The 17,535-nt window shown below is 37.7% G+C and overlaps 1 protein-coding gene across 5 annotated transcripts; it reads left to right on the plus strand.

The window, feature by feature from the left end:
• Positions 1 to 2,228: 2,228 nt before the first annotated feature.
• LOC137951641 (protein NARROW LEAF 1-like) lies at positions 2,229 to 12,573 on the plus strand. Of its 5 annotated transcripts, XM_068798444.1 has the most exons (7): positions 3,451 to 3,694; positions 4,462 to 4,745; positions 5,338 to 5,857; positions 6,449 to 6,592; positions 8,773 to 9,013; positions 10,891 to 11,391; positions 11,734 to 12,573. In XM_068798444.1, exons 3-7 carry the CDS (start codon positions 5,360 to 5,362, stop codon positions 12,156 to 12,158), a joined length of 1,809 nt encoding a protein of 602 aa, XP_068654545.1. In that variant the 5' UTR covers positions 3,451 to 3,694; positions 4,462 to 4,745; positions 5,338 to 5,359; the 3' UTR covers positions 12,159 to 12,573. The 5 variants fall into 5 exon arrangements, with proteins under 5 accessions (XP_068654548.1, XP_068654545.1, XP_068654544.1 ...); XM_068798447.1 differs by lacking the exons at positions 3,451 to 3,694; positions 4,462 to 4,745 and adding an exon at positions 2,229 to 2,350; XM_068798443.1 differs by lacking the exon at positions 4,462 to 4,745.
• Positions 12,574 to 17,535: the final 4,962 nt, after the last annotated feature.

Consider the following 17,535-nt stretch of genomic DNA (forward strand, 5'->3'; position numbering starts at 1 on the left):
GGTAGGAGGTTATGTCACCCCTGATAACTAGACTATTTGCATCGATAAAGATATACTGCTGTAATAATCCATCAGAGAAAGGAAAAGAGAAAACAAAATGTAAACAAAGAAACTCAAGCACAACTTACTGTGTCTTTTCCAGAAACAAAATGGGAACAACAAAACTTAAACATGCTTAACAGCTACTTTTAAGAAAAACTAAAGTAGGCAATAGAAGAGAATTTGCAATTGAAGAGAATGGCAAACTGAAACAAGAAAAAGAGAGAGGAAATCATTTCAGCAAAGAAAATCCAAATGTTTAATGAACTTAAAGTGAAATTCCAGCATATACAGTCTGTAAGAATTAAGAAAATGTCACTTCTTTTCACTGGGGGGAGGCAACTGGAGAGAAACCAAACAGGGGAATAAATGATACTTTGACATCATGTTCCAAACACTTCAAACTGTTAGCAATACAACTCAATACAGCTCTGTATACAAAAATGAAGTTACTTGCTGTCAACAAATTCTTCAGTACAACTTGCATATCCCTGTTTCATTCTTCTTGGTCATCCCACACACTGGAATCCTCCCTTTAATGCAAAATAAAGCACATCTTATTGTAGATAGCAATCCTTGTTAAGAATAGTCCTATATGACTTTAGGATAAGAAAACTCTTGTTTGTGTTACTTGAGAAGAGATCTTATAGCTCCATCTAGTCATTCTGAGTTAGACTTAAACCCATTTTAACCTCCACTCTACAAGATCTCTTTCATTTTCCACAGGATAGCCCCCTTTTCAGCAGTGTCTACTTCTCTTACTCTTTCATCTCTTGAAATGGTAATTGGTGTAGAAGAAATGAAAGAAATTGTTCCTCAAGTGCTTCTTGCTGAACACTATCATTTAATCTATTCCTCATGTAGCATTGAGGAATCTAAGAAGGTAAATCACATTAAAACAATTTGGATTTTTCTTGAGTTGTTCATAAAAAAGAAAATTTTCTAACAATGACTTATAAAGATTGAAATCTCATGCTCAGAGTTTGATTCAGTCAATACATAAGAAATGTAATATACTTGAGAGTTTCAATCCTTTCCATATCTGAGTCTTACAAGCAGAAACATAAAAATTAATCAATCAATACTCTGAACTTGTATTAAAAAGTAGAACCCTTTTTTAGTTACAAGTAGAAGGGGAGGAACCGATCAAGACCAAATCTGGTGCCTCAAAAATTTTCCCACTATTGGAGCAGAGACATCAAACTGAGGGAGAGGGAGACATGGAGAACTTGTACTAAAGGTTGTGGAGAGGCATCAGCAAGACGAGATAGTCAACCAGATGAGTGAGAGCCCCTGGTTATGCTGTCCAGAACCAAGTGACTTCACCAAAGCTATAAATTTACTTTAGAGAGTGGAAACATTGCTCATACTCCACCTACTGTCAGTTCAAATGAAAAAAACTAATTTTTCATTCCATATTGTGACTTTCTATGTCTCTGCTACCCGCACGAGTTTGATGTTCTAGAGAAGCAAGAACATCCGCAGGTTAATCATGGGCGAGCTTTAAACGGTGGGAGACATCTACCCTACATGAATGGTGCCATTCAGGAGATCAGAAGGATACATATATCAACATCGGATACGTATAATGACTCTTCCCTAATTGATCACTTTTCTAAACACTTAAAAAAACCAGTGAGTCAACCTCACACCAGCGCCCCTCCAATTGAGCCTGTTCTGGGGGCCCCCCACCTCCCGTAATCAAGCAATCACACTGTTAACAAATCAAATTTACACGCCGTACCACAGAAAAATATTAATTCGTACAAATTAAACATCTGTCAGCACCTCACGAAGCCCTAATAATGGATGTGGGGCGCCAATCACCACCGCCGGCTCTACACCAGGCCCCACCCTCGACGATCACACCTCGAGAACACCGCCCGGTCTCACCCCGTGTCCACATCCCAAAAGCTGGATGACGAGGCACGTTACCGGCACAGGCCGGTCGGACCCGTCCGGTGGACGGGGGTGGGTCCGGCTGTCTGGCCGGATATGGGTCGCCTTTCAGTTTTTGCCACGTCTGGGGAGAATCGAGAGCATCTGTGACGTTAAATCCCAGGGAGTGGAGAAGATAAGATAGAGTGGGTGTTTTTGATAAGTGATGAGACTTGGCTGAGTTGCAGAGTAATTATATGAGAGAGAGTGATTGGGAGTTGTCTGTGAAAATGTGTTAGAGCGAGGGTCAACCGCTAAATCATGATATCATCAGCCAAAGTCTCTATCTGTAGGGCGAGAGAAAAAGTGCCTCAAAGGATGTCGTTTTACAGTGCAGATGACAAGTGGCAGAGGTGATCGTACTACTGATATGGTAGGCCCTCTCCAACATCTATCATTTGTTTGTGGAAAGATGTAGGTTCGGTGTTTTTTTTTATATTTTTACCATTTTTTGCGGATGGGGAATGTGGTTGATTCTGCTGAAAGGGCAGTTTGGCATATGTGATCTGATGCTCTTTTCCTGTTCTGGGTATGAAAGATTTGATGCCTGTGAGTTTTTTTCTTTTTTTTTTATTGAACTTGCATCTGTTCTTCTGGGTGTACCTTTCGATGCTTGTGAGTGGTAACCGGTAAGCGACGGCCTGGATCAAGTAAAGAGAAAAAAGGTTTTGTTTTCCCTGCAGGAATTAAAAGAGAGAATCTTCCAGTGCAGTTCACGCTTCAACGTTCAAAAAAATCCGAAGAGAAGAACTCTGAAACAAAAGTGCATAACCCAGTAAGTAAATTTGATAGCAGGGGAGAAGGAGGGGAAAGAAACACAAAAACAAATCTCTCACTGAATGATCTTTGGAGTTGTGCAACTTTAGGGGGGCAAACGTCAACGGGGCCAAAAAAAAAAAAAAAAACAATTTCATTTTTTTTTTAAATGAAGTATATGGGGCAATGGGGCCTAAAGCCTGAAACTTTCGAAGATAAAATAATTTTTTTGCTTTTTGTTAGATATGTTACATCTTGGATGTAAAATTAGTCCTCTCGTTTTCTGTTTTTTTTACTCCCCCTTCTTACTATCTTGTAAGTCCTTCCTTTGTCCCACCATTAAAATCTTCCTATATCAGCAGTCTCAACCCATGCCAAGCTAGTGAAGACAACCGAAAAGAAGAGGAAAAGCAGAAAATACAGAAATAGTACTGAAAAAATAAGCTGAAAATGCTGAACGGAAAAATATTTTTAATCTGTATATTATACTATTATTGTTTCTTCCACTAAACTCCAAAACGGAACCAATAATACAATAATTGGATACTTAGATCTTTATCTTTTTCAGCTGAATTGATAAAAAGGAAAAACAAGAGGTTCAAGTATCTCTGATTAAACCTTAAAGTGCTAAGAGTCTCAGGCGCTTAAAATGTAATTTCAGGCTTTTCCTCTTTTTTCCATAAATACTTGTGGTCGACTCCTCTCTCCTCGGACCAAACTCCGCATAGTGTATAGACTATAGCTTAGTGTACCCTTCATTTGTTTTCTCATAAAAAGCTACTTCATTTGCAAGGTGCTTTCATGGGTTTCTCTAACAAACCTCCTGAAAGTCCTGCAAGCTGGCTGAAGAGATTCCTGCACGGATCTGCCAGATGGGCGAGGTGTGAAAAGTTCTAGGTCATGAGACTTTTCAAAAGAGGCCCGGATTTAATACCGACCTTATGAATTCTTTAACTGATAGGTGAGTTTCTTCAATTAGCTTTCCAAGGCGAGTTTTTAAACAACTTTTAGTCGATTTTTCATTGCATGAAGGAGGCGGAATTCCCCTTATCTCCTTTTACTGGTGTTGCTTCTGCCTTCTAGTTTGTTACTGCATGCTTGCCCTGTAAAGCTTCCGAAAGGGAGTACCTTTCGTTTATAATGTTTCGAGTGAGTGAAGTTTCCCTTATTGTTCCATATTGCCGAAACACTGTAGTGTATTATTAGTTAATTTTGATTTTTTTTTTATTTCGGGGTCGTCTTCCCCTCTGGTGACTGCTTGGCCATTAGATTTCGTCTTGCTGTCCCTTTTGCCTCCATTCTGCTGCAACGCCGGTCGAAAATGGGATTTTTTAAGATTCCTTATTTTGCATGTGCAATCAGTACATTTCAAATATCTATCTCCTCTGATCGTTGTTTCTTTTGGTTGCATCGTCATGTACCATTTAAGCTTACAGAACTTTTTTCCAAAGGGATTTTTCTCATTTCTTATCGTGTCTGTGTCTGTGATCATTGTGACTTCCTATGAAGTATGCGCTTTTTAGTTATGCTTGGCTATTGTTATCGTTTTTCCTATGAAATGTTTTTTGTTTTCTTGGTGGGTCCGTTTCTGATCAAGGATGGATTAATTTTTGCAATTTATGTTACATGTCTTTTGCATTTTCTGAGACCGAGAAAGAATGGATAGAGCTCCTTTTTGGTTCTGTTTTTGCTTTTTTTTTATTTATTTTTACTATTTGCCTTCCGAAGGTACATTTCGAGGCACTGATTTGGTACTACACTGTGACTGACAGCAAAGACTGACATCTGGTCAACGTTTTCTCCAGTTATCCTTCTATATTCAAGATGTAGAAAATTGGTTTGTGCTCCCTTGTTTACATTAGAAGGGAGTTTAAGGTAGAACTACCTTAGATTTTGCTTTTCACTTGGGTTGTCTTCGAAAACTTCACTAGGAAAATCTTTCACGGGTATGCTTATTGAGGAGCTCCATCAATGTGTTCTCTCTATTTGTGAGAGTATGTTGGTGGCCCAAGGTAACTTGTATTTATTTCTTTCATTGCTCTGGTGCAAACAGGAAAAAAGACCCGACATTTAATTGATTTTGCTGTCGTTTTTTTCTTTTTTTATTTTTAGATATTTTGTGGGTTTGTTCTGCTTGTTCAAAGAACATGTTGGTTACTTATGTACATATTTAGACACGTATTCTAATTCTAAAAAGAATATGCTACAACACACAAAATTCCTTCTTTTTCACTCTGGTGAAGTGTAGGGTTACATTTTTCCTTTCTGTTCCTGATTAGGAGTGCTTTAACATTTTGATTCTCTGCAAGGCTTAATCACTACGATGCTTTGATTTTGTTTTTCCTTGTCTTTTCTGCCTCCACGCTTAATGACTCAAACATCTTGCTTGTTGGATTTTGATGTTTAGACTTAACTAATGTTTTTTCTTGTGTTTTATTTCTTTGTCTATGCCCTTCTTGTGAACAACTGCAATTTGGAATTCTGTCAGCATCATAAAGCTGTTCTTCATTTTCTTTTGTCAACTTAAGCTAGATTTTGTAGTTTGCAATTTTTTCAGGATCAATTCATAGTCATCTGAAAGTGCATAATAATTCCCATGATCAGTTCCATGTAGGTTTACTAGAAAATGGATAAGCGCCGAGCACTGGACTTGCACGGCCGCCACTCTGCCTCTACCCAATCAGAAGAATCTGTATTGGATCTTGAAAGAACATTCTGCTGTCATCCTAACATGCACTCCTCAAGCCCGCCAACTCTCCAACCATTTGCATCTGGGGGTCAACATTCTGAGAGCAATGCAGCCTACTTCTCGTGGCCAACCTCCACTCGGCTAAATGGTGCTGCTGAGGGTCGTGCAAATTATTTTGGTAACCTTCAAAAGGGGGTTTTGCCTGAAACTCTGGATCGCTTGCCAACAGGACAACAAGCTACCACTTTGCTTGAACTAATGACTATAAGGGCATTTCATAGTAAGATATTGCGCCGCTATAGTCTAGGGACAGCCATTGGATTTCGGATTCGACAGGGGATTTTGACAGATATACCAGCTATTCTTGTTTTTGTTGCTCGAAAAGTTCATCGTCAATGGCTTAACCACATCCAGTGTTTACCGTCACACCTTGAGGTGAGGAAAGGTGGTAGGACCTGAATGATGTCGATACCTCCATATACTCCATGGAGGCAAAATACAAACTCGAATATCATTGGAGAAAAGGATGGTAATCCTGAGACTTAATAGGGGAGTTATATTGTGATAACTTTTGAAATGCTGGAAGTTTAGACCGTGGACTTGCTAAAGAATTAAATAGTTTTTGGCCAAAAAATAGTAGTTGACTAGGTGGAAGTTCAAAGTAGTCACAAAAAAATCACCATACAAAGACTTTGTTAAGGTTTTCTGAAGCTCCAAAAAATTATGTCCATGACTGTTCTACTTCACTATATTTCTTAAATAAGTTAAACCCTTTTTGAGAGGATCATCAGGTTCCATGATTTGAAATGAGCACTCCCAGCAATTGCTCTTAGGGGTGATTGGAGTTAACTAAATGATCTTTTGAACAATCATAGACAACTGAAGTGTGTACATCAACATTTACAAAGTGCCATTTGCATGTGGTTGAAACAGTCCAAAAATATAGATTTTGTTTCTTTGTGATCTTTTACCTATTATCTTTTATGGGTCTGAAATTGAAGTTGTGCCTATTTCTTTGGTTGATAGGGACCTGGAGGTGTATGGTGTGCTGTAGATGTTGTGGAATTTTCCTATTATGGTGCACCAGCACCGACTCCCAAAGAACAACTGTACTCTGAGCTTGTAGATGGGCTACGGGGAAGTGATCCATGCATTGGTTCGGGTTCTCAGGTATTATATTTATTTCTAACATGACATGGTGGTTCAATAATGTATATAGATTGCTTTTGTCTCGATTCTGGCATTATGATGTCTAATCCACTAGTAACCAGATCACTGTTGGACAAGCATGATATCAGTTATGAAGAGATGGATGTGAATGTTGGATAATTAATCATGAGAATAACCTCCAGGTTGCTTTGATATTAGTAGTGATAGTGAATGATACTGTTGTTTGATCTCTTTGTTTCCTCAGTAGTAGTTGTCGATGCATTGGCTGGAGTACTTTTAGGGAAACATAGTCGAGCTTAGTGCTATCTATCATCTATGATATGAGTTAGTTGATATGAATTAGTTGGTAGTTTTTATCAAATTGCCTCATTAAGAGACATTTTCAAATCAGAAAATGTGATTTAAACTTGAAAATTTGTACCTGATAAAAGAATGGTCTAAATTGATCTGCTAAATAAGTGGGTGGTACAATATTTTTAATATATATCATGATTACCTGGTACTAACTGAGTAATTTATTCATAATATTGTTATAAAAGTAATTACCATGGCATGTCTTCCTGTAGGATTATTAGGCTCTTGACAAAATCTGTTGAACTTTATGGTATGCTTACTAATTTTTTATCTCTATTAATTCATTTTTTAAATGTGATTGGAATTGTTGTTACTTTTCTAGATAAAATAAGTCAATGGAATAAGTACTTTTTTAATTACCCTATTATCTTTTATCTGCAACTTTTCCTATTGATTTATTACCCTAATATAGCTTTGGTTGATATCACTTCAACACATTGTTTTAAATGCGGCTCCCCTCCCGTAATCAATTGTATTTTTTTTCAGTTGTTTCTCTTTTCTTCTGGTGGTCTTCCTGCCCCCTGTTTTTGTTCTCTAAATGAAATTTCCCATATTTAAAGTATATTTTGCGTAAAAACGAGACATGAGTTCAAATATTTTTCTTGCTAGACTTATTACCACTTTTTTCTGTGTTCCTGTGCATTAACAGGATCAGGTGAATATACTGTTGGTTCTGCCATCTAAAACATAATGCTTCTCTAAAAGGATAAGTTCTTACTGAAGTTGAAAGAGTGTTGGGACATACTCATCATTGAAACTTTGTATCTTTTTAACATTAATAAAGAATGTTTCTTTGGATTTGTTGCTTGAGTTCCATCCAGTTATGAAAGTAAAATGTGCGAGACAGTTGTGGCACGTTTTCTTTCATTCTATGTACTTATTCATCCTTATTCAAAGTTTTCTTTAGGGATATGAGGCCCCCAACATTATTGAAATGAGGCTTTGATGGTGATGATGATACGAGGAATATCAACCAAACCTACAGTGTTGTCTGTTTAAAGTGTATTTTTCTTGTTATTGTTTGTATATCAAAATGATGTTATCTTTTTTGTAAGAAATAAGAAAAGGCAACTGTTCGATTATCTAAGGCACTGAGGTCATGTGCGCTTTTGTGACTTGGTGAAATATCCATCGTTGGAAACCTAATGTGGGTTTTGACACATAACCCCCTTCATTTCACTTTTCATTTACTGGCTCACATGAAACTGTGTACAGAATCATGTTTTATGAGATCCGAGAAAGGTTTTCTTGCCATTGTCAACCTATCATCATTTAATTAAGCACTTCTTCTAATTCTGAGAAGAGCTGGGCCGACAACAAGACCTTCTAATGTTGTATCTTAACTTTCTGGTTTTTTAACATCCAAATCTGTGAATTGAATCCATCCAGTTATTTTCATATTTGATTTGGATACTGAAAATTTTCGCATGTTAATGAGCGCTTTAGTGTTCATTCATTTCAAACAACTTCATGATGTGTCATTTTGTCCTCCTTCCTATTTAAAATTTGTGAAGTTGGGTCCAAAGCCCATCCCAAAATGAATAGCTACCTTAGAGAGCCTCTTTCCTAACTAATAAACTCACGATCCTTGTATTCACTAATCCATGTGGGACCATTCCTTAACAAAATTAAGTACTTAAGGGTATATAGTTTGACAATTAAATGGGTCTCCTTGAGTAGATCACAAATGTTTTTCCCCCCATTTACAGTATGCATCAGTTGATCTCAAATATGTTATGAAATATGATTGTTGCAAGAATATTATCACCTTTTCCATATTCCTGCCTTAGCTATCTTCATAAGTTGGTAATCTTGCTTCTGCTTAGGTTGCGAGTCAAGAAACTTATGGAACTCTTGGTGCGATTGTGAAGAGCAAGACAGGCAACCGGCAAGTGGGGTTTCTCACTAATCGCCATGTTGCAGTGGACTTAGATTATCCAAACCAGAAGATGTTTCATCCTTTACCACCTAATTTGGGGCCTGGGGTTTATTTGGGTGCCGTTGAAAGAGCAACATCATTCATCACAGATGATCTTTGGTATGGAATATTTGCAGGAACAAACCCAGGTAATGTGGTTCCTTTTTGCTGTAGCTTTTATATTCACTGAAACTAGGTCAACATTTGAGGATTTTTTGTTTCTTACAGAAATAAATTATTCTAAGGAATCTCATGTTCATCATCGTATGCTTTTAAGGAATTTTATCCTTATTCTTAGGGTTGTCAACGATCATCTTTCTATATGCTGACATCTATTGATCTTGCTGTAACTGGTCCTTGTTCATTCCCTCTTATTTATAGGTTGAATTGGATATGAAAGTTGTTTTATTTATTAAATAGATTTTTGGGGCTTGTAGTTTCATTGTGGAACCAGTTCTGATCTCTACCCCTTTCTGCAATATTTGTTAAAAAAAATCTTTCTGCATGCCAAGTGGATCTGGTTCACCATAGGACGTGGTTGATAAACTTATTATTTAGTGGATAATTTTTCATGCCAATGCAAATATGAGTAGACATGATTGGAATTCTTTCCCCTATCTACAATTCATGTAAGAGCTTCCAAAACTCGTCATGACCAATCTGACCTTGTACATGGAGATGATTTGAGAGGCAAGGTCCTTGCTGTGGTATTTTAATCTGGTGTCACTACTATTGGGGGTTTTTCTGCCAAGCCTATCTCACACATATTCTCTGAAGGTTTATACTTGCTTGATAACTATGCAATTGGTTTGTTTGGTCTATGTTTGCACCATATATTGTTTGATTTCCACATATGTTAAAACATATCTCTTGTAGTTCCACGTATGCATGCATCAGTCCCTTTTTTCTTTTGACACCACTGTGTTTACATTATAATGTGACAGGTAAAAGGGAGAAAATAGACCAAAACAAACACATTTATTGGAACTATAAGCGTCCAAAAGACAAATGCTGGAAAAAATCTAAAAGGAGCAACTGGAAACTCACACTTTATGGAGTAGAAAGTTGGATTATCAACAAGCAGCATCTTCAGAAGATGTGTGTGGCAAGAGTTGAGAATATTGATGTTAGAATTTTTGTTGGAAAACACTAAGATGAGATAACGAGAGAAAGTTATTTGAGATGGATTAGATATTGTGAGTGTTACTGTAGAAATCTAAGTTTATGAAGAAAAAGGAAGGAGAAGTTGCGAGAGAGAAGTTTTGGCAACAAGCTGGACTGAGTAGGGGTTGAGTTTGAGCCCTAATCCCGTTTCTTATAACTTTAAGTAAAAGTTTTATAGAATGTCCAAAATGCTCCTCTATCATAAAGTACATGAACTTCTCCTCAAGAGAAATAAAACATAAACTAAGAGTCTAATGTTACATAAACTTTCCTAAGAATTAAGGTGGACAATTTACCACAAGTGCCCATAAGTGAAAAGTTCTAACACCCTTCAATGTTGCATTACTCAACAGTTTGCATAGTACTGCCCCTATCATCAGTGGTTTCTTTGGTGATGGGCATTAGGAATGATGAAAACAACATAAAATTTGCACAAAACCAATATAACCTTGATTGGTAAATGATAAATTGTTGAGATATTACTCAGCTGCTGCTGTTGGCGATGAAGATACATTATGTTCACAAGAAGATATTAAAGTCCAATTATTCTCCTCATAACATATCCATCTTGTGTACCCTTTTTTTACTCTGCTTTTGCTTTTACTTTGTGGCTGAAATGTGCTGTAACATTGTTCCAATACTGGGATCTGTAGTGTGCATTACCTTATTGTTACTTTCAAATGCTCAGATGACCTGAGGTGGCATGATTAAGCTGTGAAATGTTTTAGTCTTAGTGCTGAATTGCAATACCATTGAAACAAAGCACATCTTTGTCTGATTCTATCTTTTCTGTCATTTACTTCTACTGATTAAGATCCGTCTGATCCCTCCACGTGCCCAATACGATTCGGTGCACATGCAGAAACATTTGTGCGTGCTGATGGAGCCTTTATTCCATTTGCTGATGATTTTGAGATCTCCCATGTGACAACATCAATAAAAGGTGTGGGTGAAATTGGTGAAGTTATGTGTGTGGATTTGCAATCTCCAATCAATAGCCTAATCGGTAAACAAGTTGTAAAAGTTGGAAGAAGTTCTGGTTTGACTACAGGAACTGTAATGGCTTATGCTCTAGAGTATAATGATGAAAAAGGAATTTGTTTCTTCACTGATTTTCTTGTTGTCGGGGAAAACCAACAGACCTTTGATTTGGAAGGGGATAGTGGGAGTCTTATTTTACTGACAGGGAAGGATGGTGGGAAGCCAAGGCCCATAGGGATTATTTGGGGGGGAACAGCAAATCGTGGGCGGTTAAAGTTGAAAAGTGGTCATGGGCCTGAGAATTGGACTAGTGGAGTTGACCTTGGACGGCTCCTTGATCTTCTTGAACTTGATCTTATCACAACGAATGAGGGTTTACAAGGTGATTAAAATCATAATGATTGTTGTATCTTTTCTGGTTGCAATTTTTATTATTCATGTTGCATTAAGGTTCTGTAAATGCAAATCAGTGTTAGCATCGTTGATCTTATTGGCCACTGCCAACAGAGTCTTCCATTCTGGGTTAAATACTCAGATAAATTTTTTTCTTAATTTGGACAAAGTAAAGGCATTTCTCAGAGTTATTGATTGTCCTGCATGGCTCAGAAATGGAAGTCCTGCTTGGCCTTGCAAAGGCTATCAGAAGATCACCATGCCCTTGTTGCAATTTAGTTTGATTGGATTGTAACTGATTGTTTTATGTTTTTCCTTCTTACATTTCCAGAAGCTGTTCAAGAACAAAGAAGTGCCTCAGCTGCGGTTGATTCTGCAGTGGGTGAGTGCTCCCCTCCAGATGGCACGCTTCCAAAGGAGAAAAATGAAGAAATTTTTGAGCCTCTGGGTTTGAATATTCGACCATATCAGCCGGAAGGGGCATCAGGCTCAGGGATGAACACAGCTTTTACCCATGAGTTCCAAGTTGACCGGGTTGAAACTGCACCAAACATGGAGGAACATCAGTTCATCCCAAGCTTTATTGATGCATCTTTATTACACAAGGATGAAGAAGTGGAACCAGCATCAAAGAATCTTTCTGCCTTAAGGAATCCCACAGACGAAGAAGACCTTTGTGTTTCTTTACAGTTGGGAGAAAGAGAACCTAAGAGACAGAGATCAGATGTTGGGTTTAGCATAGAAAACCCTAAGTGAGGTTGCTTGATTGTTAGGATTCTTGGTGAGTTCTAATGCAAGCCAGAACGCGCATGCATTGAGTTGGAACTATTTTGGTTCGTCAGGTTCTACTACAAGCGGGAACATATGCATATTTGATTTGAATTACAGGGATGACATATAAGCTAGTTTCTTCAGCCCTGGTAAGAGCAAGGGGAGGATCTGAATGGGTTTTAAATCATCAGCCTTCCAGTCAGTCATGTATTTTTGCAGCTCTGCATCTTTCTTAAAATAGCTTGTGGGCATTGGGTCATAGTGTTGGAAAACTTCAGGATAACATGATTATCCTTTCATTGGATATATTTAAATGAGGTAATTAGCAAAAATACTTGAGGAAATTGTCTCAAACTTCTCTTTTAGTTATCTCTAACCTCACCTCACAGGTTGAACGAGCTTGCTTACTGTGAGTCCTTAAGCCTTACTTAATGTGGGGATTGGACTTCTGAATGCTACTATTTAAATCTTTTCCAGATAGGCATGATTAGACCCAAGAGACATCACAGTATGCTTTTAGGGTTCTTTTGATGTTTATCATGTGATGGTTAGAGGTAATGGATTCTCAAGTATGAAAATTTGTTGTAATGTATAAAAAACTGGGCGAAGTTGAAGTTAAAACCTGAAAAGAAAAAGAAAAAAAGTGAAAAGAAGCTTAAGACTCTTGCCCTTCCATCCGTTTTAATCTGCAAAGACTTGTAAATTTCCTTCTTCTGCAGGTGTGCCATGAAAGGTGGGAAAGCCTGTGAACAAGAAAATATCACTATATCACAGACAAGGAACGTCACATTTACAAAGACATGTCCATTCTTGCGGGAAGAAAAGAATAGAAAAACAATCGAGGCTTCGACAGGGGATTAAAAAGCCATTAGTGGGCTTTTGATGGTGGGTGTCCGGAGTGGTGCCAAAGCCAAAATTATTGAAAATGACAAGGCCATCAAGCATAATTTAGAACACTTAACAGCGTAAAGGCAAAACACTGACGTGATGTGAGGAAGAAGAAGACATAATCGCCTTTAAAATGCTGGTTTAGCGTTAGTTTAGTGATAACTACGTGGAAAGAAGTGTGATGATAAGGTTCATGAACTTTCCTGATGATTTTCTACCATGCTAGGTCTGAGTGTTGGGGTTGTTGAGGTGTCTCACCAAGATAAGAATAGAGAAAAGATGACTGATCCAATACGAAAAACCATTTGGTGCGAAACGCTAACTCAACCATTAAAAATCATGATCAACTATCTGAAACACAGCCATTTTATATCAAATGATTTTTCGTATTTGATCAGTGGGTGGGTTATAAGAAAAAAATGTTACGCAAATTACAAACGATCTGAGACAATCTATGGGAACCATTTACATAGTCACATTTGACTCAAGAATATTTTATTAAAAAAATCTCAGAACAAAGAACAGATTTGAGCAGGATATTTTATTAAGAAAATCTCAGAACAAGAACAGTTTTGAGCTTTAAATGTATGATTAAGAACTAAACATATTAAATTAGGATTATGCATGCACACATGTGGTGCCATGCTCTCACTAGTAACATCATCATTGCCATTAGAGAACCATCAAAGAAGTATAGCTTAATTGAAATTATTACCCACACCATTATGAGTTTTTATGCCTAAAACAAGAGTTCCGGATTTAAGAAATCAACATGGGTTTCCAGACCTGGCCATCTCATCATTAACAAGAATTACATAGATGGCAAGAAATGACTCAAAAGTCCGATCTGGACTCACCTCTGGGTTAGTCAGAAGGGTTCGACTCGTTCAGTCCAAAATCCGATCCAATTAACCGAGTCATAAATCAACTAGGTGAGTCGAAACCATGCTCAAAAGTAGAGGGTTTTGAATGGTGTACTTGTGCAGAAGTGATCAAATCCAAACCCACCTCCTAACCAATAATGTTAAAGATTAGGTTAAATCTGCACCAAGTCATTGAATTAGACTACCCACCACATTTCTCCTTCACATGCATGTGATAAGGCCATGTGTGCATGTCTCTGTCGCGAAAGCACCTAAAAAACAAGAAAACACACATATTGTTACCTTCAATCCATGTGATTTAGCTATGAAGAATTGTCAAGGTTTGAATGACTGTGGACATGACATGCTTACCACTAAATTAGTTGTTGATCCTACCCCATGATGTGATTTAGTATGTTTCCATTTCTTAATCTTCTTCTACTGTTGACAGTTTTGGTTTAGAAAAAGTTAATACCCGATTTAATCGGTGATTACAACGTTTTATACTGATCATGTCGACTGTATTTTCAGGTAATTGATAACACTTATCTGGGCTTAATTAAAGTTTAAGTTCTACTTAGGGATGCTAAAATCATAAACATATGGTAGGATTAATCATAATACCCATTTTTTTTTCTTCAAAAGAAAGAAGAAGAAAAAGGTTGGTTCCATGGTATCCCCATAAAAAAACCCATTAAAATGTTTAATCTGGGGTTGCTTTTTCTGGCGTGGAGGGGTGAGTAGAAAGGAACCTGAGGAATCCATTTCTGTATCTGGTCCCTACCCAATTGCCCATATGGAGTTTCTTTTTGTCTCATCTACTCTTTCTCCCTCTCTCTCTCTCTCTCTCTCTCTCTCTCTCGACTACTGACTGCAAAATACCTGCCCGCCTTGGTTTCGTATGTCAGGACCAGAGAAATCACAAGGACGTCTGATTCAGAAAAGGAAAATTTTATCTGGGAAATTTCCGTTCGTGGCTGCAAATGGGTAGGAAACAGAAGAAGAGAAGTGACGATGAAAATGAAACTGCTTGATGTGTAAAAGACTTGAAATATCATAATTAGTTCAAATATGTCTCTGAATGATCCTACATGTGTTGCTTGTTTGAGAGATTCTAGCGCAGTGCCATGGCTTACCTCTACTTTATACAATTTTCCCTGATATGTCTCCTCCATTTGAGAGCAAACCAGTCATTCAAATTATGGGCCTCTTCTTTTATTCATGACATGCATCTGAATATATGGTTTGAAAATGCTTGCTATCTTTGAATAACACAGTTCAGATTTCCTATTCAATAAACGTAAGCTTATGTTTTTTTTTTGGCATCTTTTGCACTATTTTTTTCCAATATTTAGCTACCCATTTGATGGGGATTCACCCACTAAGATAAGGAAAAAGAAGAGAAAATCATGTAAAGACAAGGATCATTAGCATTAGAAATACCTTCTGCAAGGTGATGATGAGAAAGAGGGATTTACTGAAAGCCCAGATTGACCATTCCTTGTTGGTGATTGAGTGATTGAAGCTGCAAGATGATCTGATGAAAACACAACTACGTCCGCCGTTACCGAACCTTTTTCATTTGTGGAGAGCATATCTTCATTTCTCTTTCCATATGTATGGGCTTACCTGTCCATCAAATTGATGAAGTGCAAGTGCTCGAAGAAAGGACTATGTTGCTCAGATCATGCTGGCAGCTTCAAGCTCTCAAACCAACAAAACCGCAGACAAGGAAGAAGGCGGAGAAGAGAGATGTAGGCAGAAACACTGATAGTTTGGCCCCTCACCAAAACGATGTCGCAGACAAGAGAAAATGGTGAGAAGAAGCCCCAGAAGGTTCACTCGGTTCACTGACAAGGAAAACACAAAAGCACAGGCTATGCATGACACAGAAAGAGGAGAGGGAAGATCTCTCGTGACCCTCTTTCCCCTCAATATAAATGCAACCTCCCCACCTCTCTCTCCCATCTCTCACAGTGTCTTAAATGGTGCCTACTGATCCCTTGTTACAGCTATTGACAATGACCCACTTCTCTCTCTGGGAGAGGGAGAAAGAGAGGAAGATGAGATGGGATTTTTAGTGGGTGTAAAATAATCCAGTTTGTTTAAATCAAAATGTAAGAGAAGTCCAGGGTGGTGGAATCAGTTGAGAGCATGCCTCCTTGTCTTTTGCTTTGGGTGGTTCCCATGTCTCTGGTGTAATGGATTGACAAACAATGACATATGGACAAGTCCAGTAGAGGAGGACCACATCTTTTTTTACTTGATTATGGGATGCCTCACATGCTTTCCCTTGTAGGAATTTAATAAACTTCTTGGGTTTAGGGTTTCATGGACATCTCCATATTCATTTGCTTGCTGACACTTCAATTTCTTTAATCCACTTCAAACTGAACAGTAAAGAAAAGGCTTCTTTGTTGAGGAAGAACACTGTCCAGTTTTTTCTTCATTGGTAGTGTTGATGAAAGGAGAGCCAGTTGAACAGGAAAACCTTTAAAAAGTTGAAGAAACATTTAAATGTGATAACTACCTGTCCCAGGGCAATATAATGCAGAGAGTTTGGTCGCCTTGGCTTTCCATCATAACTGTTTGATCTTTCTGCTTCTTTTCCTTTTTCCTTTTTCAATTTTCTCTAGTGAGTGCAAGATTGCCTACCTCCACTTTGTTTTTCTCTGGACACTATCATGCAAACCAGTTAGGTCCTCTTGTTCCACATAATAACTCTTGAAAAAAGAAACAGGCAAGGATGCTTTGTTAAGCTTTGATTGATTCACTACTTTAAAAACACTGAAACAGTTTGGTCTATTATTACCTTTCATAATCTCAAACCTAAAAACATGGTGGCATCAACAACTTCAATTGAGGCATCCATGATAGCAAAAGAGAGATAATTTTCATGCTAGGGCCAAATTTGCTTTTCTTTTGGCTTCTAAAACCCCTAAGTTCCTAAATTACTAACTCAAAATTTAAGACTTTAATGAAAAAAAAATTAAGTGATTAGTGATTTTGGGGTAAATTAAGGGTCTTCTCTAAACATGATGAAGGTATAAAAATGTATTTATGAGAACGATAAAGATTAGATATATCACCTCCTATGATTAACAATGAATTGGGTTGCTTTTGTAGACCTGTCACATGTATGGTTACACTAACTTGTCGGGGCGAAAGTGGTTAAGGAAGAGTTTTCGATAATAAAGCAGATTTTGTCACATGTATGGTTACACTAACTTGTCGGGGCGAAAGTGGTTAAGGAAGAGTTTTCGATAATAAAGCAGATTTTAAGATTTGGATGTGAACTCCTCAACATAAAAGGCAATGGCCCTTCTAAGTTGACATTTAAGTAGTGTCTTGGAACAAAATTGTGCACACTAAAGTACACAACAAATCATGTCATTGAGCCACCACTTACCTAATCTTTAACCCTTTAGAAGAAACTTGACATAAAAATATGACCCACATTAATAAAATGGTTGCACCCTCTCAAGCATGAACCACAGTGGTATAAGGACCATCCCACCTTGCATGTGACCAAAAATCAGTCATCAGGACCATCAAATAAGCTAGTGGATCTACATCTATTGACCATTGATCAGATTTTCATAGGTAAAAAA

This window comes from Aristolochia californica, unplaced genomic scaffold (assembly GCF_029961685.1).
Source record: "Aristolochia californica isolate CCGP_79_NKW_82.1479 unplaced genomic scaffold, dmAriCali1.0.hap1 SCAF_15, whole genome shotgun sequence".
In the NCBI taxonomy this organism is placed as follows: domain Eukaryota; kingdom Viridiplantae; phylum Streptophyta; class Magnoliopsida; order Piperales; family Aristolochiaceae; genus Aristolochia; species Aristolochia californica.